The 27,191-nt window shown below is 34.9% G+C and overlaps 5 protein-coding genes across 6 annotated transcripts; 3 read left to right on the top strand and 2 right to left on the bottom strand.

Moving 5' to 3' along the window:
• Positions 1–1,759: 1,759 nt before the first annotated feature.
• LOC116115223 (phosphomannomutase/phosphoglucomutase-like) lies at positions 1,760–6,883 on the top strand. Its single transcript, XM_031401385.1, has 17 exons — positions 1,760–1,908; positions 2,045–2,236; positions 2,377–2,424; positions 2,905–2,993; positions 3,183–3,419; positions 3,613–3,677; positions 4,145–4,205; positions 4,284–4,401; positions 4,490–4,571; positions 4,666–4,738; positions 4,812–4,873; positions 5,595–5,690; positions 5,822–5,976; positions 6,059–6,155; positions 6,323–6,400; positions 6,482–6,622; positions 6,719–6,883. The coding sequence occupies exons 1-16, from the start codon at positions 1,760–1,762 to the stop codon at positions 6,590–6,592; spliced, it is 1,713 nt and encodes a 570-aa protein (XP_031257245.1). The 3' UTR covers positions 6,593–6,622; positions 6,719–6,883.
• A 561-nt stretch (positions 6,884–7,444) lies between these two features.
• Positions 7,445–9,814, bottom strand: LOC116115243. Its single transcript, XM_031401402.1, has 3 exons — positions 9,618–9,814; positions 8,847–9,243; positions 7,445–7,927 (listed from the first exon to the last, which is right to left on the bottom strand). Exons 1-3 carry the CDS (start codon positions 9,757–9,759, stop codon positions 7,639–7,641), a joined length of 828 nt encoding a protein of 275 aa, XP_031257262.1. The 5' UTR covers positions 9,760–9,814; the 3' UTR covers positions 7,445–7,638.
• A 72-nt stretch (positions 9,815–9,886) lies between these two features.
• On the top strand, positions 9,887–12,825 carry LOC116115250 (probable LRR receptor-like serine/threonine-protein kinase At2g24230). The gene has a single exon (XM_031401410.1). The coding sequence runs from the start codon at positions 10,178–10,180 to the stop codon at positions 12,743–12,745; it is 2,568 nt and encodes an 855-aa protein (XP_031257270.1). The 5' UTR covers positions 9,887–10,177; the 3' UTR covers positions 12,746–12,825.
• A 6,066-nt stretch (positions 12,826–18,891) lies between these two features.
• Positions 18,892–21,280, top strand: LOC116115236 (eukaryotic translation initiation factor 5A-2). Its single transcript, XM_031401394.1, has 5 exons — positions 18,892–19,108; positions 20,027–20,149; positions 20,249–20,305; positions 20,749–20,823; positions 20,913–21,280. The coding sequence occupies exons 1-5, from the start codon at positions 18,986–18,988 to the stop codon at positions 21,012–21,014; spliced, it is 480 nt and encodes a 159-aa protein (XP_031257254.1). The 5' UTR covers positions 18,892–18,985; the 3' UTR covers positions 21,015–21,280.
• Positions 21,281–22,137: 857 nt separating this feature from the next.
• LOC116115249 (probable purine permease 5) lies at positions 22,138–24,731 on the bottom strand. 2 transcript variants are annotated; one of them, XM_031401408.1, is made up of 2 exons: positions 24,478–24,731; positions 22,138–23,435 (listed from the first exon to the last, which is right to left on the bottom strand). In XM_031401408.1, exons 1-2 carry the CDS (start codon positions 24,500–24,502, stop codon positions 22,357–22,359), a joined length of 1,104 nt encoding a protein of 367 aa, XP_031257268.1. In that variant the 5' UTR covers positions 24,503–24,731; the 3' UTR covers positions 22,138–22,356. The 2 variants fall into 2 exon arrangements, with proteins under 2 accessions (XP_031257268.1, XP_031257269.1); XM_031401409.1 differs by having other exon boundaries at positions 24,457–24,730.
• Between the last annotated feature and the right edge of the window lie 2,460 nt (positions 24,732–27,191).

Raw genomic sequence — 27,191 nt, 5'->3', positions numbered from 1 at the left:
CTAAGTCTCCCAACATCATAATAATTTAGCATAAGATCATTCAAATCTTTGGACTTAGATTTTCTTGACCCAAATTTTATACAACAGTTGGTGGAACTAATTATTTTCAACCACAATCATCATGGTCAAGACTCCATTGTCTTCAAAAGGTTCATGCCCTTTACGACATCAGCTTAATTAATTTTATAAAATCACTCCTTTACTGGACTTGCATCATTTAGATTACTGTTCCATTAGTTTTATTGGGTTTAATTTTTTATTCTAAAGTTCAGTCGGTATGGAGTTATAATTATTTATTAAAAAGCTAATAGTGTAATTTTAGAATTGTCCATAAAGTTCTCCTCTTGATAATATAGAATAATCGGAAATTTAAACTATTAGATACCAATCTAATATTTATATTTAAGTCTAAAAGACATTTTCACATGTAACGTGATCAAGACTGTGATAATTAAGATTGATTGAGTGGTTAGTGATAAATGAAGGATTCGAACACGAAAATATTAACCCTAATATCATATTAAGAAACTACTCTGACTTATGTTATCATTTAAGGTATAACAAACTCGAGATGAAACAAATAAAATTACTCTTATTTGGATACTGTCAGTATAACAGGTAAATTATAATAGCAATTATTTTACTAATCCGATAACATTATCAACAACACTCTGTGAATTACAATCCATAGTGTCAGGATTATTTTTTACTTGTTCTTTCTCCAAGTGGGGAGCCGGAGATTCCCAGTTGAGGACAAAGCAAAACAATTCATCCAACAGAAGAAACAGTTCCTGGAAGACAAGAAATACGAGAAAATTTCCCAACATTAATTTTCTTGGCAGTTTCTCCCGGGAACAGTAAATAAAATAACCAGCTCGAGAAAAGCCTGGCAAATTTTTCCAGGGCAGGTGTGGTCCTGGTCCTGGAGAAGCCTGGCAGAGGAATTTTGTCCAAGCTTTAAGACTTCTCCAGGATTTTAATATACTTTATGGGCTTGACATTTATGGGCCAAATACCTCAAATTGTTAAAATCCTGAAGGAAAATGAGATTGAGCATGCCAAATTGCCAATTTAATGAGTGGTCCCGGAGGCTGAAGATTTAATAAATTTTGTGCTACTTTTTCTCTCTTTTTTGTTTGTTTGTACTTTGTTCTTTTATGTTGAGTAGATAAGTTTTGACTGATAATACTAGATGTTGTTTTTGTTTTTATATACTATTCATTCTGAATTAAAAAAAACAATAATACTATACATATTACTGCTTCTTACTAACCAGCCTACAACATGACGTGGCGTCTGATGTGACAAGGCCAATTCATCTACCACGTCAGTCATTTGCCACAGCAGATAGTTTAAAAAAAAAAAATTCCCCAAAAAAAATTCCCGCTTACGAATTCTCCTTCTCCCTTAAATCGCCAACCACCACTCCGGCACCGAAAATGAACTCCGGCACCACCTTTCACTTCACCGGCCTCCCTTGACCAAAACCCCTATCATCCCCACCGAAGATCACCCATCAATCGCGAGTCGCTGCTCATCTAGTGTTCGCACTCTTCAAACCAATTTTGGGTCGATTTCGGCATCGAAAATCTACCCCGACGCCACCTTTCACCTCACTGGCCTCCCCTGACAAAAACCCCTATCATCCCCACCGAAGATCACCCACCAATGCAATGTTTGAACTTGTTTTCTGGGTTTGTGATTGTTTCAATTAACTGCAGTGTTTTTTTTTTCATTTTTCTTTTTGGTTTACAACTCCATGGATCGGTTCTATTCGTCAATTGAATCAATCCTTGGTTCCATCAAATGCTGGAACTTCTTTTGGAAAACAACTCTTTGTAAAACCAATTTGTGCAGAACTAAGGAGCGACTTGGGGGTTCCTCTTGCAGCTGGTGTGGTTGCTCCAGGTATGGTTAAAATTATGAACCCTACAAATGCGATTTCTAAAATAAATTGAAGTTGAAAAAATTACAAATTGTTTTTCATGTAAACAGATTCTTTCTTAAGAAGAGTCTTGAATTGGTTTTGAAATTTGGACCATAGACCATTTCGTGGTGTTGCTGTTGCTGGTGTCGAGGGGGAACCTATTAGTCTCACCGAACCAATTACAGAAGCAATAACAGCTGCCTTTACTTCATGGTTATTGAACAAGAAAAAGGCTGACACATCCCAACGCTTGCGTATTTCAGTCAGTCATGATTCTCGGATATCTGCACAAATGTTACAGGTGGTCTGGTTTTCCATTGCAAAATTAAGTTTAAGCCTTATGCAATTCTGGTGGACAGTTGGAATTTTACTTGATCACAACCAAATTATTGGAGCGGCTGTCTTTAGGAAGCCTATTCTATGTTTATTTCTTTACTTACTGATTTCAGGATGTGGTTTGGCATTGCTGGTGCTGGTCTGGATGTTGTTCAATATGGGTAGTTCATGACTTTCAAATGTTTGTTATATTCTTTGTCCTGTCTATTGATGTTAGCTGGTAGACATTTTGTAGTATTGGATATGTCTGGTAAATGTTGATGGCCTCAGCAAGTTCATTATTGATAAATGTCATGTCAGGCCTAATTTGTGTAATTGGCTATAAACAGTTTCTCAATTGAATCTATGCTAATTGTTATAACTGGACAGGTTTACATTTTGGCTCAGACAGTGAATGGACTATATTGTTTCATTTAGTGATGCCAAGTTTTTGTTTTTAATATCATGTAATGAGATGCTGTACTCCTGTTGTCGAAGCAGTTTCTCATATGGGTTTCTCTTTTCCTTGTCTTACATATATATAGTATATATGTATATAGTATATACACTATGCATTTGATGTTTTGCATGATCAACAAACTTGCTTCCGTAATGACTAATTATAATTGTTCATCTTTAATATTGTCATTTGCCTTTTGTAGTTTAGCATCTACACCAGCAATGTTTAATAGCACACTCACAGAAGATGATGCAGTTTTATGTCCAGTTGATGGGGCTATTATGATTACAGGTAGTGTATTAAATGTTATTCTTCTATTAGCTTAGAGCCTTTAATCTTAAGAGTACACATGCCTGAAATTTCCACACATGGTTTCCGTGGACAGAAATTTAAGACTTTTTTTTTGGTCGTGTCGTTAGATATCTTGTTTAAGACTAGGTGAAAGTTTTCACCTAATGAAGCTTTTAATCTTGTGAGCAGCTAGTCATCTGCCTTACAACCGGAATGGGTTCAAATTCTTCACAAATGCTGGAGGGCTTGGGAAAGCTGATATCAAAGACATCCTGGAGCGTGCTGCTCATATATACAGTAACTTTACTGATGAAGGTTTATTGAATTTGCGGAAGAAGGCCTCCGCATCTGTTAAGAAAGTTGATTACATGACTGTGTATGCATCTGGTCTGGTAAAGGCTGTCCAAAAAGCTGCTGGAAATATAGGTAATAACAGCTTTCAGAATGTTTAATTAGGGTTGGACTATATTTGTAGATTAACATCATTTTCTGTTATTACTTGCAGTGCAATCTTTCATTTGTTCTGTATCTGTTGCTATTACTAGTACTTGTTTAGATTTTTCTTTCCATGGTGGTTCATTTTTTTTGCTAATTGTTGTTTGGTTTTGTCAAATCTTAGCGAAGCCATTGGAGGGATTCCATATCGTTGTTGATGCAGGAAATGGAGCAGGAGGATTTTTTGCTGTAAGTTTTATTTGTACTCTTTTCTTGGGATTGAAATATTAGATTGTTGGGATAGTACTTTTTTTCTGTCAAGAAAGCTATAATTCCTTTCATATTCGTTTGCAAAATATATTAGATTGTAGGGATAGTGCTTCGTTTTTGTGAAGAAAGCTTTAATTCCTTTCATATTTGTTTCCATATGGGTGTTATTTCCTGTAGAAACATCTATAGAGGTTTTTATTGGAATATCCAAGATTGTGGAATTTGGGTAATTAGCAAAGTTCTTCTAATAGATATCTGGTCATCTGATGTCTAGAATATCCTCAGGTTTAGTAAAGTAACCTGTTATTAATATAGGGCACCATAGACTTTTGGTTCAATAATGTGAATGCATGCTATTTTGAATTAAGTGTTTTTTGCTCTTAGCAATTATGGAGCTATATCAATACCACTACTTGATGTAAGCTTTTTTTCCTATGGTCTGTCAGGCTAAGGTTCTTGACCCTCTGGGTGCTATAACTTCTGGTAGTCAGTTCTTGGAGCCAGATGGTAATATATAGTTCTTGGAATTTTAAGTTGGGCTTTGATATTCCAATATTTGAATGACATTTTTTTCACAAAAATCAGGTTTGTTTCCCAATCATATTCCCAACCCGGAGGATAAGGTAGCAATGAAGGCTATCATTCAGGCAGTCCTTGATAATAAGGCTGATTTAGGGATCATCTTTGACACTGATGTTGACAGGTATATATATATATATATATAATTATAATTTCTTTTTAGTTTTCAAACTCAGTATGTTCAATATTGATTTTTGATGATCTTTTAAAAGATCTGCTGCTGTGGACTCAACTGGTCGTGAATTTAACCGGAATCGTCTAATTGCCCTTATGTCTGCCATTGTTCTCGAGGAAGTAAGATTTTCTTATTCCAGAAATTTTTTTTTTTTTCCCATGCATAAACTGTTTCTATTCTTACCCATTTGGTCCATTTGTTTCTTTTGTTCAGCATCCAGGAACAACTATTGTGACAGACAGTGTAACTTCAGATGGGCTGACAACTTTTATTGAAAAGAAACTTGGTATGATGCAAAATGAGGTGGCTTCATGATTATTTTCTGTAATGACTGTGCTAACAATGTGGAAATTTTTTAGGAGGAAAGCACCATCGGTTCAAAAGAGGGTATAAAAATGTCATTGATGAAGCTATTCGTCTGGTAAGATGGATTTTGAATTATCGTGTTTTAGGTTGATTAGCTACAAATACTAACGTAAGTAGGTGTTATATGACTAGTGTTGGATTGGAGTGCTTGTTATGGAGTCATGAGACTGAAAAGAAACCTGGATGAATAACAATAAATGGTACCAACAATAATTATGGGATTTTATTTCTTTCCAATTTGTTTGTGTTAGTTGATTGATATTTCAAATGGTAGCTAACATTTTTAGTGTTGGTTATATGTCAATGCTCCAACTGGGTTTGGACAACATGGTGCCTACCTTATGTTTTTGTTTTGCCCTCAGAGGATAGCTATCTAATCAGATCTCTAATTGTGGAGTAAGAGATCTAGAGATCAATTGGGCTCACATTAGCCTTGAGGGAATTTAATTAAGTTAGTGCTTTGTGCTTGGGAGGTGGAAAGGGGTGTGGTAAAAAAAATTAAATATAATTATAATTATAATTATATAGGTATCCATGTAAGCCTAGCTGAAGTTATCTAACTGAAAACCCAGATAATGGTGTTCTGCACATGCAATTCTTTTTAGTCAATGATGAAATATCTAGATGTTGACATCTGGCTGTCTTGCCATGTCAGCATTTGATAATTTAGTGATCCTTATTGGAACTTATAACCTTTATGACATTGTTATGTAGTCATTTATCTCTTTGTTTCATCTTTTGAAGTATTTGAAACTAACTAATAGCAATGCTGACAGAATTCTATTGGAGAGGAATCACATCTGGCTATTGAAACCAGTGGCCATGGAGCTCTCAAGGAAAATCACTGGCTTGATGATGGGGCATATCTCATGGTATGTTTTTATGGCAATATTTTGGTTTGGCCTTTTTTAGCATGTTAAAGTAGCTAATCATGAATCAATCAAATAACCTATGTGGCTAGGTATGAATTTTTTCATCAAGTGCAATGTTGTTGTAATTGCAGGTTAAACTCTTAAATAAACTTGCTTCAGCCAGAGCTGCCGGAGTTGGTGGTGGTAGCAAAGTTTTGACTGACTTGGTAGAGGGTCTCCAAGAACCAGGATTTGCTGTGGAATTGAGACTGAAAATTGATCAAAATCATCCAGATCTTAAAGGAGGGTATGTTGCTGTATATATTCTGTTTGTTAAGGATGTTTATGTGCCATTGCAGTTGACGATTCTGGTAAATTGGAATTTTCAGATATTTCCGTGATTATGGGGAGGCCGTGTTGAAACATTTAGAGAACCGTATAGATTCTGATCCAAAGCTTCAGAAAGCTCCTGTTAACTATGAAGGGGTAAGTTTGAACTGACTGTTAGAAACAATGTTATGTAGGCGGTATTTGAAGCATTCACATAGCTCCTTAACTATTTGAGAATACTGTATTCTGAACAGATCCGAATCTTTTTGTTCTAATAAATTCCAACAAATTTCTCATTTTTTCTTATTTTTTCACTGAAACAGGTTAGAGTTTCTGGCTTTGGTGGGTGGTTCCTTCTAAGACTCTCTCTTCACGACCCTGTTCTTCCCCTTAACATTGAGGTAGAAAATTACTATTCAACATTGCAGAAATTGTAAATCATTTGCAAGATTGAAACTAACATAAAACCACAAATACTCTAGGCACCTAGCCATGAAGAGGCTGTGAAACTTGGACTCGCAGTGTCTGCTGCTCTTAATGAGTTCCAAGCCCTGGACACATCTGCCCTGGACAAATTCATCCAAGCGTTGTAAGTGGTACTGCTGAAGTAACACCTTTTTTTGGTAGGTTGTACTACTGAATGACCACCCTTATTTTGGTGTCAATGTGTAATATCAAAACTTGGCTTCATTGTGGCTGATTCACGACTCTGTTGGCAGGTAAAATTTGGAGCTGATGTGTAGCACAAGTCTGTAAAACTCGTTTCTTTCTCAGTGGGAAGGCGACCACATTACCCAGGTTCAGTTGCAGAGAGATGAATAACATAATAATGCATTTGCAGTTTTGGTTTGCTTTGCGGTTTGAGCTCTTTTAACTTACATCTGTTACGACAAGTGACTGTATAAATATCGAGATGCATACGAAAGCTGCAGCCCGAGCAGCTTATTTTAACGTTGACTCCCTCGAGTATTATTAATTCATCATATGGTCAGATTTTCTCTTAATCGTTGGTTTTTGGCAACCATGTGGCCAGCGTAATACTTTATGAACAATGTTTACTTAGGGTTGGGAACCAACCTATCTATCAATTTGAAACCACATAGCCATTAACCATAACACCAATTGACAAGTCAGTCGGTATAAAAATTATGGTAGTAAGGACTACAAATTGTTCGACAAAAAATTAGACGACGGTAAATCGTTTGACAAATTGTTCGATATCAAGTTTCCGGATGCTTTTAATGTTCATGATACATCTATATTAAGTCTACTGAAAGATTGTGAAAAGAACTGAAAATATGGTTATAAGTCTATTGAAATTTTCATAAGCGTTGATCACAAATGAAGCAAGTTAAACTGGGATGGTAAATAAAAATAACAACAATAATATTCGAAAATCATTTAATCGCAAAATAAATTGGTAAATTAATTTTCAAAAATCAAGTTCCAAGAGCTTTACAAGTGTCACCTATTATAAGAACATACAAGGGATGGCACAGGATAAATCTGCAAGTGCAGTTGTCAAAATATTTGCAGCTAATACCATTGAATTTATAAAAATATATACAACAAACTAGCTTAAATTCCTACATTTCCATTTCTTTTTCTCCTAAATAATGGCTTTCGTGTTCCTAAGAAGCTAAGCAGTGGTACGGCTGTTCAGAAGCTTCATCATGAAGCTGAACTTGACATCTGGAGAGGTCCTGGGCTGAGGCCAGTTTGCTCCTTCAGGAACCTTGACACTTTTGAAACCCTGCCCTTTGTATAGCTTTGTCGCTCCGGCGTTGTTCAAATCACAGTGCAGTGCTATTGCACGGCAGCCCCAGCTCCTGGCTTTTGCCTCTGCCTTTGCAATCAGCCTTTTCGCTATTCCTTTCCTCCGAAATTTCTCCCGAACTGCAACGTTGGATATGTATGCAATTCCAGTCCTGAAAACAACATAAAATTTCAACTAAGTCAAAGAGTTTCTGTCAAACCGTCTGAACTTTTGGCGTATCTTAGTGATACGTCAGACGGCTATGAGTAGTGATCGTCATAACTTCAACATTTTCATATACATTTGTTAGTGCTTTAGTACTGGAGATATTTCCATACGCTAAACCAGTGTCACCGTCATTCTCACTTGGGTGTTGACGGGGCAACAATAAGACACTGGGAGTATTCCTCATCTATTCCATCTTCAATAACATGTATCAAGAGATCAACAGACATGAATAAGAACAGAACTATAGACATAAACACCAATGTCAGAACTTTTTCATTATCAAGTGATTGATAGGGTTCAGGGTTATATATCGAAACTATGACCTAACATGGAACATAGAGCAAGGGCCATTGATCCACATTTTAAGACCAAATAAGGAGCATAGAGCCGCACAATAATATAGACAGAGAAGTGACATGATCACATAAACAGCAAACCTGAGAATGAAGTTGGAGTCTTATGAAGATATCTGATAGTACTCTTCAGATAAGATGCACATAAACAACTGATGAAAAGCGGGATACAGGAAACAGAAACAGCAAAATAAAATGACAATCGTTATACAAAATACAGATGGACAATGATATTGAAAGACATTGTTTCCAATATTTTAAAACATTACAGTCCTTTTGTGATCTAATACTCTTATCATAATTATACTACTACTAATAATAATAACCATCAAGTGAGTCTTTTATGCAGTATTCACCATGTTAAGATCATATACATCATGATACGTATTTTATAAAAAAAATGTGCAGCAAGTTAAAAACCATCATCATTTTCTAAGGTTGGCAGAGATAACTAAAGAAACAAACTAGCAGATTACCAAGCACTAGCCCAAGAGTATATAATCAACTGACCTTCTCTGCCGAAGAGGTCCTTTCCTTGGAAGAAAATCAGCCACGGTATCCACTGTCAATATCCCGGCAACATAACCTCTATTCAGACTGAATATTCCATCAAGACCTCCAATTTTGAAATCTTCACTTCGCAAAAAGAAGGTTTCATCAACCAAGCTACTGACAACAGCCACCAAACAAATTCTCCTATAACCATGCTGCACAGTGAATCCAGAAAGCATAGCAAACATCCTGTCAACGCGCAGCAGCAAATCTAAAGGAAATGAATATTCAGGGAAAAAGCAGCTGCAGTGAGTCTCAGCCACTTCCCAACAATCCTCTAACCTTGCCTCCCTAACAACAATCTCAGGAGACACTGTTGGAAATAGTTCAACCACTTGACTCGCTCTGCATACTCCTGCATTTCAAATTGCGAAATCACTTCAAGCAAATCATTTCTTCTAACCCACATACGCTAATACACATAGTTATTAAAACAATCATTTATAGTTCTAACTTACGTACACAAATTCACATATTCCCGATATTGACTATCAAAGTAACACCTTTAAAGAAAAAAAACATGAAGATCTAAATAGACCCTTTAGATAGAATGAAGTTTATGCCTCTGGGTATATTGACAGATGATAAATCTAGTTTATAGTATATGAGTTTCTCTAATGCAACAGCTACAAAGTGAGAAAAAATCCGAACTTGATAGTAAAAATAGATGAAATATTGGATCCAAAGTAGAAATTAAGCTTAGAGGACAAAATAAAGAAAATGAAGTACCTAATTTGGAAGGAGAAGAAGAGGTCTGATGAGAAAGAGAAGCCCTGGAAGACGAAGAAGAAAAGTAAGAGTGTGAAGATTGTCTCTTAAAATTGAGATTGTTAACGGTGAGAGAAGAGGTTCCCAAAGGTAAGGTTCGCATATTATTGGGAGATTTTTTTGTCTCAACTCAACACAACAATCGGAGGGAGTGGAGATTCTTTNCTATTTTTTTAATAATGTTCAAGGAACAAAACAAAGTTTAAGTTGTTTAGTTGAGTGCTTGTTTGTGCTTTTGCTTCATGTTCTGAACAGTAACAAAAGTGCTTCTCTTTCACTTGTGTTGGATTCTCTGTTTTGTTGGCTTTTCTTGTCCCTCTCTCTCTCTCTCTCTTTTACCAAGAACTCCTCCATTTGATATCTCTGCTGTGTACTTTTTACCTTTCTTTGTTCTTTTTCACTGTCATTTTTCTGGGGTTTTGTTCTTCCAAGTTCTGATTTTGATGAAGTTTGAGGAGGTATTTCACCTTTTAAGAGTTCAAGTTTAGGGTTTTTTTCTGAGCTTCAGGCTTTGTTCTCAAATGGGGTTTTGCTTCTTTAGTTCAATATTGGTTCTTGCTTTGTTCTTCAAGCCTGTACTTTCTCAGCAACCCAATACAGATGGGTTCTACGTCTCTGAGTTCTTCAAAAAAACGAGCTCTAAATCTTTTCAAGCTTCATACTTTTCATCTCCTGTTTGTTCATGGCAAGGAGTCACCTGTGACTCTCAGAAAGAGCATGTTACTGCTTTAGTTGCTCCCAATTTAGGCCTCTCAGGCCCAGTTCCTGATACCACCATTGGCAAATTAACCAAGCTTCAAGTTTTAGATCTTAGCAACAACAAAATCACAGCTTTTCCCGGTGATTTATGGAGTTTAGGCTCTCTCACAACCCTCAATCTCTCAAACAATCAGATTTCAGGTTCTTTACCAAACAACATTGGCAATTTTGGCTCACTTGAAGTCTTTGATCTCTCTCACAACAATTTGTCCGGAGAAATCCCTGCTGCTATAAGCTCACTTGTGAGTCTTCAAGTTCTGAAACTTGACAACAACATGTTTCAGTACAGCATTCCACAGGGAATCAAGAGTTGTCAATCTTTGGTTACAATTGATCTTTCAATGAACCAGCTGAATGGCTCTTTGCCTGATGGTTTTGGTGCTGCATTTCCCAAGCTCAAAAGCTTGAACCTTGCTGGAAATGAAATCTCTGGAAGGGACTTAGATTTGACAGGAATGAAGTCCATTAGTAGGCTTAATATTTCATGGAATTTGTTTCAGGGTTCTGTTATGGGGGTGTTTCAGGAGCCTTTGCAGGTGATTGACCTCAGCAGGAACCAGTTTCAAGGTCACATTTCTCAGGTACAATTCAACTCTAGTTATAATTGGTCTCATTTGGTTTATCTGGACTTGTCTGAGAATCAGCTAAGTGGAGAGATTTTTCACAACTTGAGTCAAGCTCAGAATCTTAAGCATCTTAATCTAGCTTACAATAGATTTAGCAGACAAGAATTTCCGGAAATCGAAATTCTTTGGAGTTTAGAGTATCTGAATTTGTCTAGAACTAGCCTCACTGGTCATATTCCTAGTGAAATCTCTGAATTGAGTAGTTTGCGTACACTTGATTTGTCTATGAACCATCTTAGTGGCCATATCCCTTTATTGAGTATCAAAAACCTTGAAATTATTGATGTTTCACGCAACAATTTGAGTGGTGAAATCCCTGTATCTCTGTTGGGAAAACTTCCATATTTGGATATTTTTAACTTCTCTTACAACAACTTAACCCTTTGTGCTTCAGAGATATCCCCTGAAATCCTACAAAAAGCTTTCTTAGGGTCTTCAAACAACTGCCCAATTGCGGCGAACCCTAGCCTCTTTAGAAGGAAAGCAACCAAACACAAGGGACTCAAGCTTGCTCTAGCTTTGACCCTCTCAATGGTCTGCTTGCTTGCTGGGCTGCTGTTTGTAGCCTTTGGTTGCAGAAGGAAACCGAAAATGTGGGTTGTAAAGCAAACATCGTATAAAGAAGAGCAAAATGTTTCAGGCCCCTTTTCGTTCCAGACTGATTCAACTACATGGGTTGCTGATGTTAAGCATGCAAATTCAGTGCCTGTAGTCATTTTTGAGAAGCCTTTGTTGAATATCACATTTGCAGATCTCTTATCTGCAACTTCGAATTTTGATCGAGGCACCCTATTGGCTGAAGGGAAATTTGGACCTGTGTATAGAGGATTCCTTCCTGGTGGAATTCATGTAGCTGTAAAAGTTTTAGTCCATGGATCAACATTGACAGAACAAGAAGCTGCAAGAGAGCTTGAGTATCTTGGTCGAATAAAGCACCCAAATCTTGTTCCACTGACTGGATATTGTTTAGCTGGTGATCAAAGAATTGCTATTTATGATTACATGGAGAATGGGAACTTGCAGAATTTGCTGCATGACTTGCCGCTTGGGATTCAAACAACAGAGGATTGGAGCACTGATACATGGGAAGAAGATGGAAATAATGGGATCCAAGATGTAGGCTCTGAAGGGTTATTAACAACATGGAGATTTCGACATAAAATAGCACTTGGCACTGCTCGTGCACTGGCATTTCTTCACCATGGGTGCTCACCTCCGATAATTCACAGGGACATTAAAGCTAGCAGTGTATATCTGGATATAAATTTGGAGCCAAGGTTATCCGACTTTGGATTGGCCAAGATATTTGGAAATGGCTTGGATGAGGAAATTGCTCGTGGCTCACCTGGGTATGTTCCACCGGAGTTTTCTGAGCCTGAATGTGACTCCCCAACACCAAAATCGGATGTATATTGCTTTGGTGTGGTTCTGTTTGAGCTGATAACAGGGAAAAAACCAGTTGGAGACGATTACCCCGACGAGAAAGAAGCAACTTTAGTGAGCTGGGTTAGAGGCTTGGTGAGAAAGAACCAAGGATCAAGAGCTATTGATCCTAAAATTCACGATACAGGACCAGAAAACCAAATGGAGGAGGCCTTGAAGATTGGATATCTATGCACGGCCGACCTTCCATCGAAGCGACCAAGCATGCAGCAGATAGTCGGCCTCCTTAAAGATATTGAACCAGCAGCCACTCTTCAATGAAGAGCAAAGTGAGATGACTACAGATTAAGCTGTTTTCCTTATTTATATTTCATCTAATCTGGGTTTTTTTTTTTTTTTGGATTTTTCAAGTTCTTTCTATGCTCTGCTGTGGAGGGGAATGTACAGTAGTCCTGAAATCTTGTTTTGGACTTTGATTTATTTCTTTTTACCTCTCCATTGTTGCTAGCATAAAACTCTAATTTATGTATACACGACGAGCTCAAGTTTGATCATTGAATCTTGAAAAATAGGTTCTCCTTACAGTTTTCCACCTCCTTCTCTAGTTGTTTATATCATCACATTCAACTTTATCATCTTAACTGAAAATCAATTAATGTATAGCGAGTTTTCGGATAGTAAAACTCTCTTAAAGAAGCTCATATCAGTAGTTGTGGAATTCAGAAAGACTGAAAATTCCTGTAGTGCCTTGATGTACAACCTAGCTTGTATGTTTCATTATGTGAATTATTCTGATTCTTGATAGATATGGTGGTGGTTGAAGCATTAGAAGAGTTCCAGGGCCCAGGGACCAGGGAACCATAATTCGCACCATTGAAAATTATGGACCACTGCTGCACCATTGAAGAATCAATGTGGTGTGTTTGATCATATTAAGGATAGAAACTGTGGTATTTGCTTGTTATTTAAGGGTTACTCTGGTTTAGGAAACTGGTCCCATAATCTTGCAGAGATTACATTCTACTATTCTAGTAAAGTGTAACTTCATATTAGTAATATTCAATATTAAAGAGACGATGTAAATTACAATTACTTTATGAGCTCAGTATTTTTCAGGGCAAGTAAATACTTTCAAATCATGAATCCTCGAAAACTCAAGTTCTGTAACAATATCGGATCAATAACTAAAAGAATCTTCCTTGTAATGTTATAATTGATCGAAAACTCATAGATTTAACTTTTAAGAATAAAATCCAGACCTAAACTCATAATATTCAAAACTAACTCATATATGTATGACACTAGCTTTTACGGTAAAGGCTTTTTTTTTTTTTTTTTTTTTTTGGGGGGAGTGGGGTGATAAACGAGGTCTTCGGACTAGCTTGCGCACACCTTAACCTATTCCCGAGATCTATTGAACACCCCACAAGTCCAAAGTGAACGAAATAGAAACAGCAACGAGAACAAACCAACAATAAAACAAATCACAGATAATAAACACAGAAAATATAACAAGCGCGATTTATCTCAATTCACCAAATATAGGCTTCGTCCAGCTAAGTTAATATTATTGCAACATTTCTTTATCTCTCTCGTTTACAAAAAATGAATTGCCCTATGATTTGCTATCACACTCATAACTAGAGAAAAATATATTTATATACTAAGTTTAAGTGACAAAACTTAGTTTTACAAGGATTCCTATTCTTAAACCCAATCTAATAAGGAATTAATAACTTAAAAAAATCTTAAAGTGGTTTTAGTATAGTTACGTAAAATGTAGATTCTAAGTTTTATGTTTTTAGTTTATAATTTCACATTATAAATTTACAAATTTCATGTTATTGTATTGTTACAATGTTGCATTATACTAAAAATAGTAATTAAGTGGTAGTAAATTGCTACGTTACTCTCTTATGAAGATTAGTTAAAGTGTATATAAACTGATGGAACACTTTTGGTTTAAAAAAATAGTAATTAAGAAATTGGGAAAAAAAAATACTTATTAAGAGCTTGGGAAGGTGATGGGATCTTAGAGAGATAAATCAGTCATAATAGCAATTATAAAGCCAAATATAGACAAAACATACTAAATGATTGTGAATGTGTGGTGAGAAGAGAAAGAGAAAGTATTAGAAGAATATCAAAATTAAATAAAATAATTCATGCTTATATAAATTAACATTATGAACATGTTCATGATAATATTCAAATCAAATCAATGGTGTGACAGAAGTTTCCTACTATGAATTTTGCATGCTTATCTCACCATTAGCTGATACCGACCTCCAAAATTAAATAACCTTTAAAGCAAGAGGCATCATTCATTATATATTTTGGCGGTGGTTGTTTTTGGTTTAATTGATTTGTTTTTGTATTAAATGTTTCTTCAATTCAAGGAAAATATTTTTTATAGTCTATGATCTAAATAAGGGAGAAAGAAGAAAATAGTTACATTTATGTGACCGTCAATATATTTTATTATTGAAGGTCGGTAGAGCTTTATTTTATGGGGCAGAATTATGTTGAAGGCCTTGAACTTTCGACTGATAATAAAATATCCTTTATAGTTTATGAAAAATCACCGATATTATTTTTTATTTTGTTAATTTTAAAGATGACTTGTTTTTCTCGGTGAGATTATAAGAATATTGATTCTTTCTATCTTGAAAATTAATTTAAGTAGAAGTGTTATATGCTCATTTCTTATTAATATGTATACAGTAAAGAATGTTCATGAACAAGTTAAACAAGTTAATGGTTAAAATTGTAAGAGATTATCCTAATGTAGGAAATATTATTGATGTTTAAAAAGGTTTCAAACAATATATACATATATTATAGTCGTTCGTATATCTGTCTAATTATATATATCATGTTACATATACATTGATTTTAAAACCAATCGAACAGAATCGTCAAAAGTTAAATAGCAGAGAAAGCGAATACATACATGGAATGACATTATCGTATGGACCATATGAAAACGAACATGTTACACTCATCTTTAAGCCTAAGTTTTTCCTATTTTAAATCATGATATAAGCCTAAATCTAATAGGATTTATTTGAGATTTTCCCTTCTTTCTAAAGTCATGCATGGTCGGTGTGGAAAATCTTTAGCATGCAGAATTAATTCCAATACACCCACTAAGTCTCCCAACATCATAATAATTTAGCATAAGATCATTCAAATCTTTGGACTTAGATTTTCTTGACCCAAATTTTATACAACAGTTGGTGGAACTAATTATTTTCAACCACAATCATCATGGTCAAGACTCCATTGTCTTCAAAAGGTTCATGCCCTTTACGACATCAGCTTAATTAATTTTATAAAATCACTCCTTTACTGGACTTGCATCATTTAGATTACTGTTCCATTAGTTTTATTGGGTTTAATTTTTTATTCTAAAGTTCAGTCATTATGGAGTTATAATTATTTATTAAAAAGCTAATAGTGTAATTTTAGAATTGTCCATAAAGTTCTCCTCTTGATAATATAGAATAATCGGAAATTTAAACTATTAGATACCAATCTAATATTTATATTTAAGTCTAAAAGACATTTTCACATGTAACGTGATCAAGACTGTGATAATTAAGATTGATTGAGTGGTTAGTGATAAATGAAGGATTCGAACACGAAAATATTAACCCTAATATCATATTAAGAAACTACTCTGACTTATGTTATCATTTAAGGTATAACAAACTCGAGATGAAACAAATAAAATTACTCTTATTTGGATACTGTCAGTATAACAGGTAAATTATAATAGCAATTATTTTACTAATCCGATAACATTATCAACAACACTCTGTGAATTACAATCCATAGTGTCAGGATTATTTTTTACTTGTTCTTTCTCCAAGTGGGGAGCTGGAGATTCCCAGTTGAGGACAAAGCAAAACAATTCATCCAACAGACGAAACAGTTCCTGGAAGACAAGAAATACGAGAAAATTTCCCAACATTAATTTTCTTGGCAGTTTCTCCCGGGAACAGTAAATAAAATAACCAGCTCGAGAAAAGCCTGGCAAATTTTTCCAGAGCAGGTGTGGTCCTGGTCCTGGAGAAGCCTGGCAGAGGAATTTTAAAACTTGTCCAAAGCTTTAAGACTTCTCCAGGATTTTAATATACTTTATGGGCTTCACATTTATGGGTCACATATCTCAAATTGTTAAAATCCTGAAGGAAAATGAGATTGAGCATGCCAAATTGCCAATTTAATGAGTGGTCCCGGAGGCTGAAGATTTGATAAATTTTGTGCTACTTTTTCTCTCTTTTTTGTTTGTTTGTACTTTGTTCTTTTATGTTGAGTAGATAAGTTTTGACTGATAATACTAGATGTTGTTTTTGTTTTTATATACTATTCACTCTGAATTAAAAAAAGAAAAAAAAAAAAAAACGAGATCGGAAAACATTAATTCAAGATTAATAACATATGAATAAAATCATATCACACAAAGAGATACGATATTTACAAGATTCGGCATAACCCGCCTACATCCACAGATGAAAGAAATCCACTATAGTCATAAACCTAGTACATAATTAACAGAGCGAAAACAATAATAGTTTCTAGCCATACTCAATCTAGTACCTAAGTGTTTAATAACTTTTACATTCTCTCGTAAACTTGAATTAATTTTTACCCCTATATTTATAGTTAGTATATAGAACATTCGATTTCGATTTATTTTTTCAACTCTCATAATTATATTTCTATTTACAATTGTATTCCTTATTAAATGGTTTTGTTATTCACGGTATTAAGAGTAACATTTCTATGATTCAAGGATACAAATGAAAGATTCCGTTTGGTTTGTTATTTTAGATAGAATTTTGAAAATAGTATTGGATAGTTAAGTAGAGTGGTTATTACGAGGTAAAATTTAAAAATTAATAAAAAACCCCTAAGTTTGTTAATTTAACTAAACACTCCAATATATACAAATTTTGTAAAATGATAAAAACACCACCGCCGAAATCTGGCATTACGACGCAGACCAGTCGGATCTGGCTTGTTGTGCGTTGATCTAGCCAAAAAAGGACAAATCTACGGCCAGATCTGGCCATAGATCTGCCCCAGATCGGCGAATTATCGGTCAGTTTCGATCATTTTTACGTCGTTGTGATAGATTCCGGCCACCACCAACGGTGGTTGCAGGAATCTGGCAACTATGGGTGGGCGAGGGTATTTTTGTTAATTTTTAAACTTTTTACTGGGGGTGTTTAATTAAATTAATAAACTTAAGAGGTCTAAAATTAATTAAATATAATATAATAGTATTTCCTAAATAATGAAACAAACAGTTATTTTGGGAATAAGGTAGAAAATAAAGAACCAAACAGACCCATATTATTTTGATAAAATAAGAATATACGAGAAACGGAAATTCATAGTATCATACCATTTATTTCACAAGACCTTGCCTCTCAAAATATTTATCAAAGAATACTGTAAAGTTAACGTTTAATATTATAAGTATGATACTTCATATTACAGATTTTATATTACGTGTTGTTAAAATTTCATTTTCATCGAATAATAGTAGTGAGATTTTCTTGTTTAAGTGCATCTTTGAAATTGAAACTTTTTTTTTTATTTAATAAAAAGTTTAAAAAAATAGTTTCATACAACCACTTTCCAATTTAAGAATAAGAATAAAAGTATAATTCTTAGAACAATATTAAAACCCTCTTATCTATGTTAAGCATCCGATGCTTCGTCAATAATAACATGAAAATAAAAAATATATAAGCCATGAAAATTACTAGAATTTATTAGCTTTTTTATTTATTTATTTGTTATTATTATTATTTTAATCAATATATTAGAATTATTTGATTGATGGAGAAAATCTTTCAAATCGACCTATAATTTACCTATAAAATTAAATCAAACTAATTAATCAAAATCAAATTTAATCAAAATCAAACCAACCCGATTTAACTTGGTTTGGTTTAGTAACATAATTAAAATGGCTTGACCAATTTATTATTAATTTGAGTTGGGTTAAAATTAATCTAATCGAATAAAAACCATGTTTACTACACAGTACACACCCTTACTTATAAATATTTTTTTGTAATACATTAAAAAAATCGTATTTTTTTTTTTAAATCGAAACTTTTATATTTATCGATGCTAATAATGTCAAAAAATAAATATTAACTACCAATGATATTAACAATAAAAGGTAAAAATTTATTAAGAGCTTTTGAATCGAAAATTATAAAATTTTGCCTTTATAGTGTTTGTTATTATGAATAGAATAGATAGACTATTCATTCTAGTGTATAACGTTAACCGTGGTTAACCTAACCATGGTTAAAAAGAAACTTAAACATCTCAAACTCTTTTTCTCTTAAAAAAAAAAAAAAAAACAATAATAATAATAATAATTTAAAGATAAAAACAAAAAAGAAAAAAGAAAATAATAATAATAAGAGCATGTGACATCCCAGAAACACGGCCTCCTTAAACTCACATAAAAAACAAAAACTCAAATTCAGTGAACAAACAAGAAGAAGAAGAAGAACTCTCAACTCAACCATGTCTGACGAGGAGCACCACTTCGAATCAAAGGCTGATGCTGGAGCCTCCAAAACTTACCCTCAACAAGCTGGAACCATCCGTAAGAATGGTTATATTGTCATCAAGAACCGTCCTTGCAAGGTCTTATCTCTTTTTTATTTTTCCATTTTTTTTTTTGGCTGTGATTTTGGTTTTTTAGGTTGCTTTTCATGGATTTTCATCTGGGTTTGTTTTGTTTTTCTCAGATCTTTGGTGGGTTGTTTTTTATTTTTTATGATAATTGTGTATTTTTCAGTTTTTGGGTTAATTTTACCAGTAAAGTTTAGAACTTTGAATGAGAATTGGTGTTGATTTGGTGCAATTCTTAGATTTGCTTGGTTGGTTTGTGTTATGAATTAGAATTTCTGTGAAAGGTCTTTGCGTGTGAAAAATTTTATATAATTAAACTAAACAAGTAGATGTCTGTGTTTTTGTAATTTTAGCGGTTGTAATTGAAACTTAATGGGGACTACCAGCTCTTATAAAAGTCCAAACTTTGTGATTTTGTTCTGTTGCTTTCAAGTATGAGGATTCATACAATGCACAAGTTTGACTTTATTTTTTATTTTTTTATTTTTTTTGGCTTTATTGGTTGTTAATTCATAGTTGAACTGTTTTTTGTAATTAGTTTGCTCTATCTTTTTTGTGAGAGACTGCAGTAATGAAGTGTTTTTGACAACACTAGTACACGAAGTTGGGTAGAAATTGGTTTGTACTCATGGTTGTTTTTAGAGTGGAAAAGGTTAAGACTTTTTAGAAGAAAAAAAACTTTGATCTGGGAGGGAGATCCTTATCATGAATTGACTGTACTCTGTACTGACATAAGTGAAGAAGTAGGCTAGGGTGTTCAAGAGGATCTTGTCGAAGGAACTTGGCAAAAGGCCTTGTAACTTTAGGAGGACCACAAATACCAGGAGGGTAGCGAGCAGTTTTAGAGGACATCTATTCAAGTTACTTATATATCGAAATCTGTTTATTTATCTTTTTCTCCTTATTTATTTATTTATTTTTTTAATTTAGGTGGTTGAAGTTTCCACTTCGAAGACAGGAAAGCATGGACATGCAAAGTGCCACTTCGTGGGAATTGATATCTTTACCGGGAAGAAGCTTGAAGATATTGTTCCTTCATCCCATAACTGTGATGTAATGTCAATCCCGTTTCTTCTGTTTCTTCTTCTTTGTAATTTTCCACGGAACTCATTTGTTTGTTTGTGTTATTTATTTTTATGACTGTTTTCACAGGTTCCTCATGTTAATCGTACCGACTATCAGTTGATCGATATTTCTGAAGATGGTTTTGTAAGTTATTCTATTGATCAATACCAAATTATGAACTTGAGAGATTCTTTCTGTTTTAACAGTAGAAGTTTGTGCCTTCATCTGTTACTGCTAATTATTATTGAAATTCCTATTTTAAATTTTAGTTAATTCTTCCTGTTAATGCCCTTTTCAAATTTATATGTAAATATTACTTTCATCACTGTGAACTATATAGGGGAAATTCCATTTTATGTGCATTTACATTTACTCATGATATGAAGGAATATATGAATCTCCGTGGAGAAGCTCAAGAAAAAAGTTTCCTTGGGGAGTGTTAAAGCATGTGTATGCAATTTATTTCCGCAAATTTTGCTCAAAACTTTGCACTAATATAATTTATAATTTCAAAGCGAAGACAGCTTCACCTTTCTTTGTATTCTGCCAAACTTATTGATTAACTAATAGAGTTGAGTGCCTTGTAGGTGAGTCTTCTTACTGAAAACGGGAACACCAAGGATGATTTAAGGCTTCCCACTGATGATAACCTGCTTAGCCAGGTATTTTGTAGCATGTTTTATACTTTGTGAGTTCTTCTTTGTTGTCTTTCCATTTGAAATTCATATTTACTTTTTCTCCCCTTTTGTAGATTAAAGATGGGTTTGCTGAAGGAAAGGACCTTGTGGTGTCTGTTATGTCTGCAATGGGAGAGGAGCAGATCTGCGCCCTTAAGGACATTGGTCCGAAGTAAGAATATTAAATATGATGCTATGGCATTAGCCATAGCTGATGGAAAGAGAACTCTACATATGTTGCTAACGATTATCTAATATCCATGAGTTTGTTCTATCCATGAGTACAACAAACTTCTATTAAGATAGTATTTTAGCTGTTTATTACAACTCTTCAGGTTTGTGATGAACAAAATGGAAAGAGAATAGGCGTTGCCAAATCTCATGATGAAGGGAATTTATGTTGACAACGTGATGGATTTATATATATTTTATTATTCTATTACACCCTTCTCTTTGTTGGCTGTTTGAGTTTTGTGTATCAATTTAAGGCTTCTGGTATCTCGTTTGTTTCTGATAGGATTTGAGGTGGGTCTGACTCTTCACCCAATGGTCAAACACTCAGTTTAACTGGGTTTAATTCTAATACCATGATAGAATTTGAGGTGGGCTTGACTCCTCACCCAATAAGGTCTCATTGGGTGAGACTCATTGGATGAGGAGTCAAACTCACCTCAAATTCTATTATGGTATCAGAGTTAAGCCTAGTTGAACTGAGTGTTTGACTAGCGGGTGAGGGGTTAGAGTCAGCAACTACTTCCATCAATAGGTATGATCCAACATATGGACTTGACCGTGAGGGGGAGTATTGGAGTCACATATCGACTAAGCATGCTCAAGTTTATTGATTTATAAGAGGGGGTAATTCTCCCATTCAATAAGATGTTATTGGATGAAAAGTCAGGCCTACCTTAGATTCTATCAGTTTCCTTTCAATTTTAAACACATTTCTGACATCTCAATTTAAAGTGTGTCATTAGGATACCATTTCGACAGGAACAGCCTGATGTTTCTGCAGGTTGATCACATAAAAGGAATATTTTTGCGTGAATTTGCCTCTGTTTAAATCTCTTTCAAGCATAATGAGCTTGGAAAATGATAGTCCAATTTTTCCATCTTCAGACTTCAGTTATCTCAATCATGTCAAAAGGTTTGCTTTAATTCTAACAAATCAAATTTTAGTATACCAATATACCATCACATCACGTATCCTGTATGCAGGTCATAGCGCTTTGATATGACATCCATGCATATATGCGCTTATTCCATGAAGACTTTTACTATTAAAGATGCTCAAAGCAATAGAAACAATCTAAAATCCGTTTATTCTAAATGTTTAATCAAATATCGTTTCTCTGAAACATATTGGTACAATATTTCATTGAGACTACATACATTTATGCCTCTTATTGTAGCATAAGATCAAGACATAATTGGTAACCTGAGTCTTTATGTACGAAAGGCCACATGATACAGATTCATAAAACAGGAAGAAGAAAGAATCAATTGACTATTAATGTACTATGAGGGTGAATATTTACTCACTGAAGAACTGCCATAGATGTAGGAAGCAAATCCCCAGAAGGTAATAATCAGTGAGAGGATCTTGAATCCGCTCATGGGATCGTGTAACAGTATAACAGCGGCAATGCTGGTGATAGGCACCCTTACTGCATTGAGAACACCAGCCATTACAGTGGAAGCCAAGAAAAGTACAGCAGTGCTTCCCAATATCCCCAACTGGAAAGTGACTGCACCCCATATGAGAACCTGGTAATATGCACTGGCACCGCCTTCAAATGTTTTGGCCTCAGATTTCATCCCCTGAAAATCCTTGCTCACAACCATTCCAATGGTGGTAAACACAAAGGCAAATAAAGAAACCATGACCTGTTGCTCCAATACAACATGGAACGACCTCCTGCCTAATAACCTCACAAATACAAGCTCCGAAAGAGCAAAAATGAGCCCGTGAAGGGCTGATCCCAGGATATCCCAGACAAACCCCATGATGTATTGTTTGTCAGTGACATTGCTGTATCTATCAGAATCTGAATCCAATGCAATTATGGTCATAGCAGCAGTGATTATCACAAGAGCATTTATCATTGAAGCATTCAGTTTATTATTCACAATGGCATATCCAAATAGCGCAGAAAAAACCAGGGATGATGATGCTATAAGAGCAGCAGTTGATGCCGGAAGGTAGGCGTAGGCATATGCATACATGAGATTATCAGCAGCACTCAAGAAACCCAGAACAATGTAAGAAAGAGTGAGTTTCAAGTCCAGAGGAGTGGGATAAGTTTTGAGAAAGAAATATGTAGGCAGTAAGATTAAAGCAGTCAAAGGCCATCCAGCCACCGCCACCCACGAAATGATCCACTTGCTTGTGCCGCCATTATTGTAGTAGACTCGAGATAGAAGGCTTGAAGCAGGAAAAGCCACAAGCATTGCTGCACTGCTCAATGCCAAAAGAATCCAATGAGATATCGGCTTTCTTTTGTATGCTTCCCAAGCCATTGTCTTTAAGTTGGAAATTCTGTCCCATGTTGAAACAGAAGGCTCTGCCTCCGGCAATCCCTCCTCCATTCTGTCGCCTAATACAGATCAATAATCATGAGATCACAATCAAAAACAATAAACGATAGATCTAGTCTGCACATCAGAACTGCTATTATCATAAGCAAATCACTCTATGTACCACAGATGCTTTCCAAATTCAAAAAGATTATCAAACTAAAAGTCTTAAAAATGATTAGACGCAACAACTTCAGTCAGTGGAACGGGTAGAACAATAGTAGACAAGTGAAACCAAAACCAGAAGTAAACTATTCAAACAATTAAGTGATGTTTTAATTAGTGTAAGTCAACTTCCCATAAAATAAGAGCTAATTACTAACAAATCAACATCAGAGAAACTCAAGATAAGCTGAGAACAAACTGGGAAGATAAATATCCATAAAACCATCCAGACTATATAGTAAGTTTAACCCTTTATCTGCCTCAAAATCCAATATTGAAGAACAACTCAACTCCCAGATACACAATCAAATTCTAAATCAAACAGAAATTCATTTATGGGTCAATAAGAATAGTAAAAAAGAGTTTTAGAAAATATAATACTATGTGAAGAAAAACACTTCCCTGATTCTGAAACAACAATTATGTTAAATTTCTCAGCCACTCTAGTCTCTCCATAAACTCTAACTAAAACCTATTACTTTCTAGCTGCCAGTCAACAAAAGCCAATACTTCTACTACGCAAATTTCACACAACACAGACTAAATTTAACTCCAAACCAATCTTGACAACAACCCAGATACAAAATTACACAAAATCTTCACCTTTTTTTTCATTCTCCAGTATTTTCTTGGCAACCAAGCAGAACCCATGATTTTGCTTTAAACAAATCAAACTTTCAGCTAAAAGACACAATCTTTACGATTACCCAGTTGCATAAATCACATCAATTTTTCATTTTTTTTCTTCTTTAGTTTTGGTTTCTAGTGTTTTCTCAGCAACCAAGCAGAACCCAAGAATTTGTTTAAAAGGTCATGAATTTCAGACAAAAGATACAGACGCTAAGGTCAATAGAGAGTGACTAAAACTTAATTTACCTGAAAATTTGGAAAACTAACCTGCTTCAAGCAGAGTTTGCCTCATGATGGGATCAGCCAATACAAGAAAGAGAAGACTATGTAAAGGTAAGAGGGTCACCCTCACACCAGAAATTTGAGAAGTGGAAACTGGAGTCAGCTCCACGTATGTCGCCGTCTTTTGCTGACCATACAAATTTGGTATTTTTACTATGCCATTTAAGCGGATTGTGTTTTTACTTATGCTATTTAAGCAAATCTTGTTTGGAAAGAACTAAACGGTAGCTAAAGCTACCGACAGAACATCATTCATATGACCTATTACATTCAACTATTTATTTTTTGAAATGAATATTGAATAACCAATACTGAAACTTTTTACCTTAACTTTTGTGTTATAGTTACTCAAACTAGATTCTTCAATCAGGTACTATCTCCATGATTTAAGGACTCATCCATTCTGTTCGGTGGATTTTGTTTTGCTCTTGTTGCTGAGCTGGCAATTGGGCTACCTTCTTCTAGACCAAGGGTTGGTCAAGCTACTACTGGCCAAACAATTCGTTAAAGAAACTTTAAGTTATGTATCCATCATTGGGTATACAATGGTAGAAGAGCAAATAAATTTAATATGGATTTTTGAGTTTGAATTCCTACAAACCCTAATAGAGATGACCATTAAATAAATTTATCTTATCATTAACTTCAGGGTCTCAGAAAATTAATTGAGGTATGCGTAAGTAGAGATGACAATGGGCACGATATTTTCTGATACCTGACCCGAAAAATTCAGACTTTACCTTGTGTTCGCGAGCTTGGGCTTGGGCTTAGGCATGATTTTAAGACCCAACCCGATAATTTTAGTATTAATTTTCCTAAATTATCTTTATACTATATATTTAATTATAAGATTTTCCTATATATATATACCCATTTTTCCTAAACCCTAATCTCATCCCATTTGATGAGTATTCAAAAATAAATTAATATTTAAAAGCCCATCGAGCCGGGTTTGGGCTTTATCTATTATACCCGTGACGGGCCCGGGCCGGGCTTGAGCCTTTGTCATGAGGTGGGGTTTGGGCATAGGCCTGGGCCAACGGGTACCCGATCCCGGCGCAGCCCATTGCCATCACTACTCATAAGGTGGCCCAGATATATATACATACAGCTGATTAATTTATGAGGTGTCACCCCATCGTCTAAAGTTTCTCAAATTATAGAAAGTATGGGAGGCCAAACAACCTAAAGGACTATTGTGATATTATAGACTTGTGGGACAATGACATTAAACGAGCTACATAACAACTCTTTTAGAAGGTCATTAATTCAAGGGTTCATATAAGGTTTTAAGTGTCAACCATCTTATATATAGTAGCTACACATATAATTGATAGTTGAAGTACCATACATGATAATTCAAACATGGTTAAACATAATGAAACTGTTAAAAATTATAACCTATATATCGTCTTGCTAATGTTACCAGACCCAGTATCATAACAAACACTTTTTGAGAGGTAATTCAAGAGTTAAAAATGGAGGTATTGTGACCTCAACACTCTAATATTGCCCAGAAATTTGTATTTTTATAGGTAATTTAAGGGTTCATATGATAAAGCCGGAGTTGTTTCCAAGAAAATGATGGAATTTTGTTTCTTCTTACGAAAAGAAAAGGATGGAATAGAACAAATGTAAAATTGATATCAGGAATCATCTTTCTTCCGCCTAGTACATGTAATCTTTACTTCGCTCTCAAGTATGTGTTTAATATTCTTTACTTAAAGCCATGCATGAATCCCCCTCTCTTATAAATCTGAAAATTGTTAATGTTCCATGACCGCACACAATCTGAGTCGTCTTAGAACCATCATTCATTAATTTGTCCCCTTCAAAACGATTTTCAGAAGCTAGCAATGGCGACGGGGCTTTTGTTTAACACTGCGGGCAAACTTTTGCAGGTTTTGGGATCCTTAGCTATCAAAGAAATTGGATTAGCATGTGGTGTCAAAGAGGAGTTCGATAAACTCAAAGAGACCATCAGCACCATCAGAGCTGTGCTTTCAGATGCTGAAGAGGAACAAAACAAGAAGAATCAAGAGGTGATAGTTTGGCTTCAAAAGCTCAAGGATGCATTTTATGAAGCTGATGACCTGTTGGATGATTTCTCAACTGAACTTAAGCAAAGAGAGGTGATGAGTGGGTGTACAATTGCGAAAGAGGTACGTATTTTCTTCTCCAAATCGAATCACATTGCATATAGTTATATGATGGCTCGTAAAATTAAGACCATTAGGGAGAAACTAAAAGAGATCAAGAATGATAGAAAGTTTCACCTTAGTGAGCATCGTCAGGAAAAGAGAGTCGGGCGTACAGAGAGGGAAACATATTCTTTTGTATGTGAAGAAAAGGTTATTGGGAGGGATCACGATAGAAATGAAATTAAACAATATTTATTGAGGGACGAAGATGATGTTGAAAATGTTTCAGTCATTTCCATAGTTGGGATTGGAGGGATAGGAAAGACCACACTTGCTCAATCTGTGTACAATGACGATGATGTAAAAAAAAAAATTTGAATTAAAAATGTGGGTGTGTGTCTCCAATGATTTTAGTATGAAAGTAATTGTAGAACAGATCATAAAATCCGAAACCTCTAAAGAGCCTGAAAACCTTGGAATTGATAAATTGCAAGAAAAACTTCGCCAAGAAATTAATGGAAAAAAATATCTACTAGTTTTGGACGATGTATGGAATGA

This window comes from Pistacia vera, unplaced genomic scaffold, assembly GCF_008641045.1.
Source record: "Pistacia vera cultivar Batoury unplaced genomic scaffold, PisVer_v2 Contig734, whole genome shotgun sequence".
In the NCBI taxonomy this organism is placed as follows: Eukaryota; Viridiplantae; Streptophyta; class Magnoliopsida; order Sapindales; family Anacardiaceae; genus Pistacia; species Pistacia vera.
The sequence above is the reverse complement of the archived record's forward strand: the minus strand, read 5'-3'. Positions and strand labels throughout refer to the sequence as shown.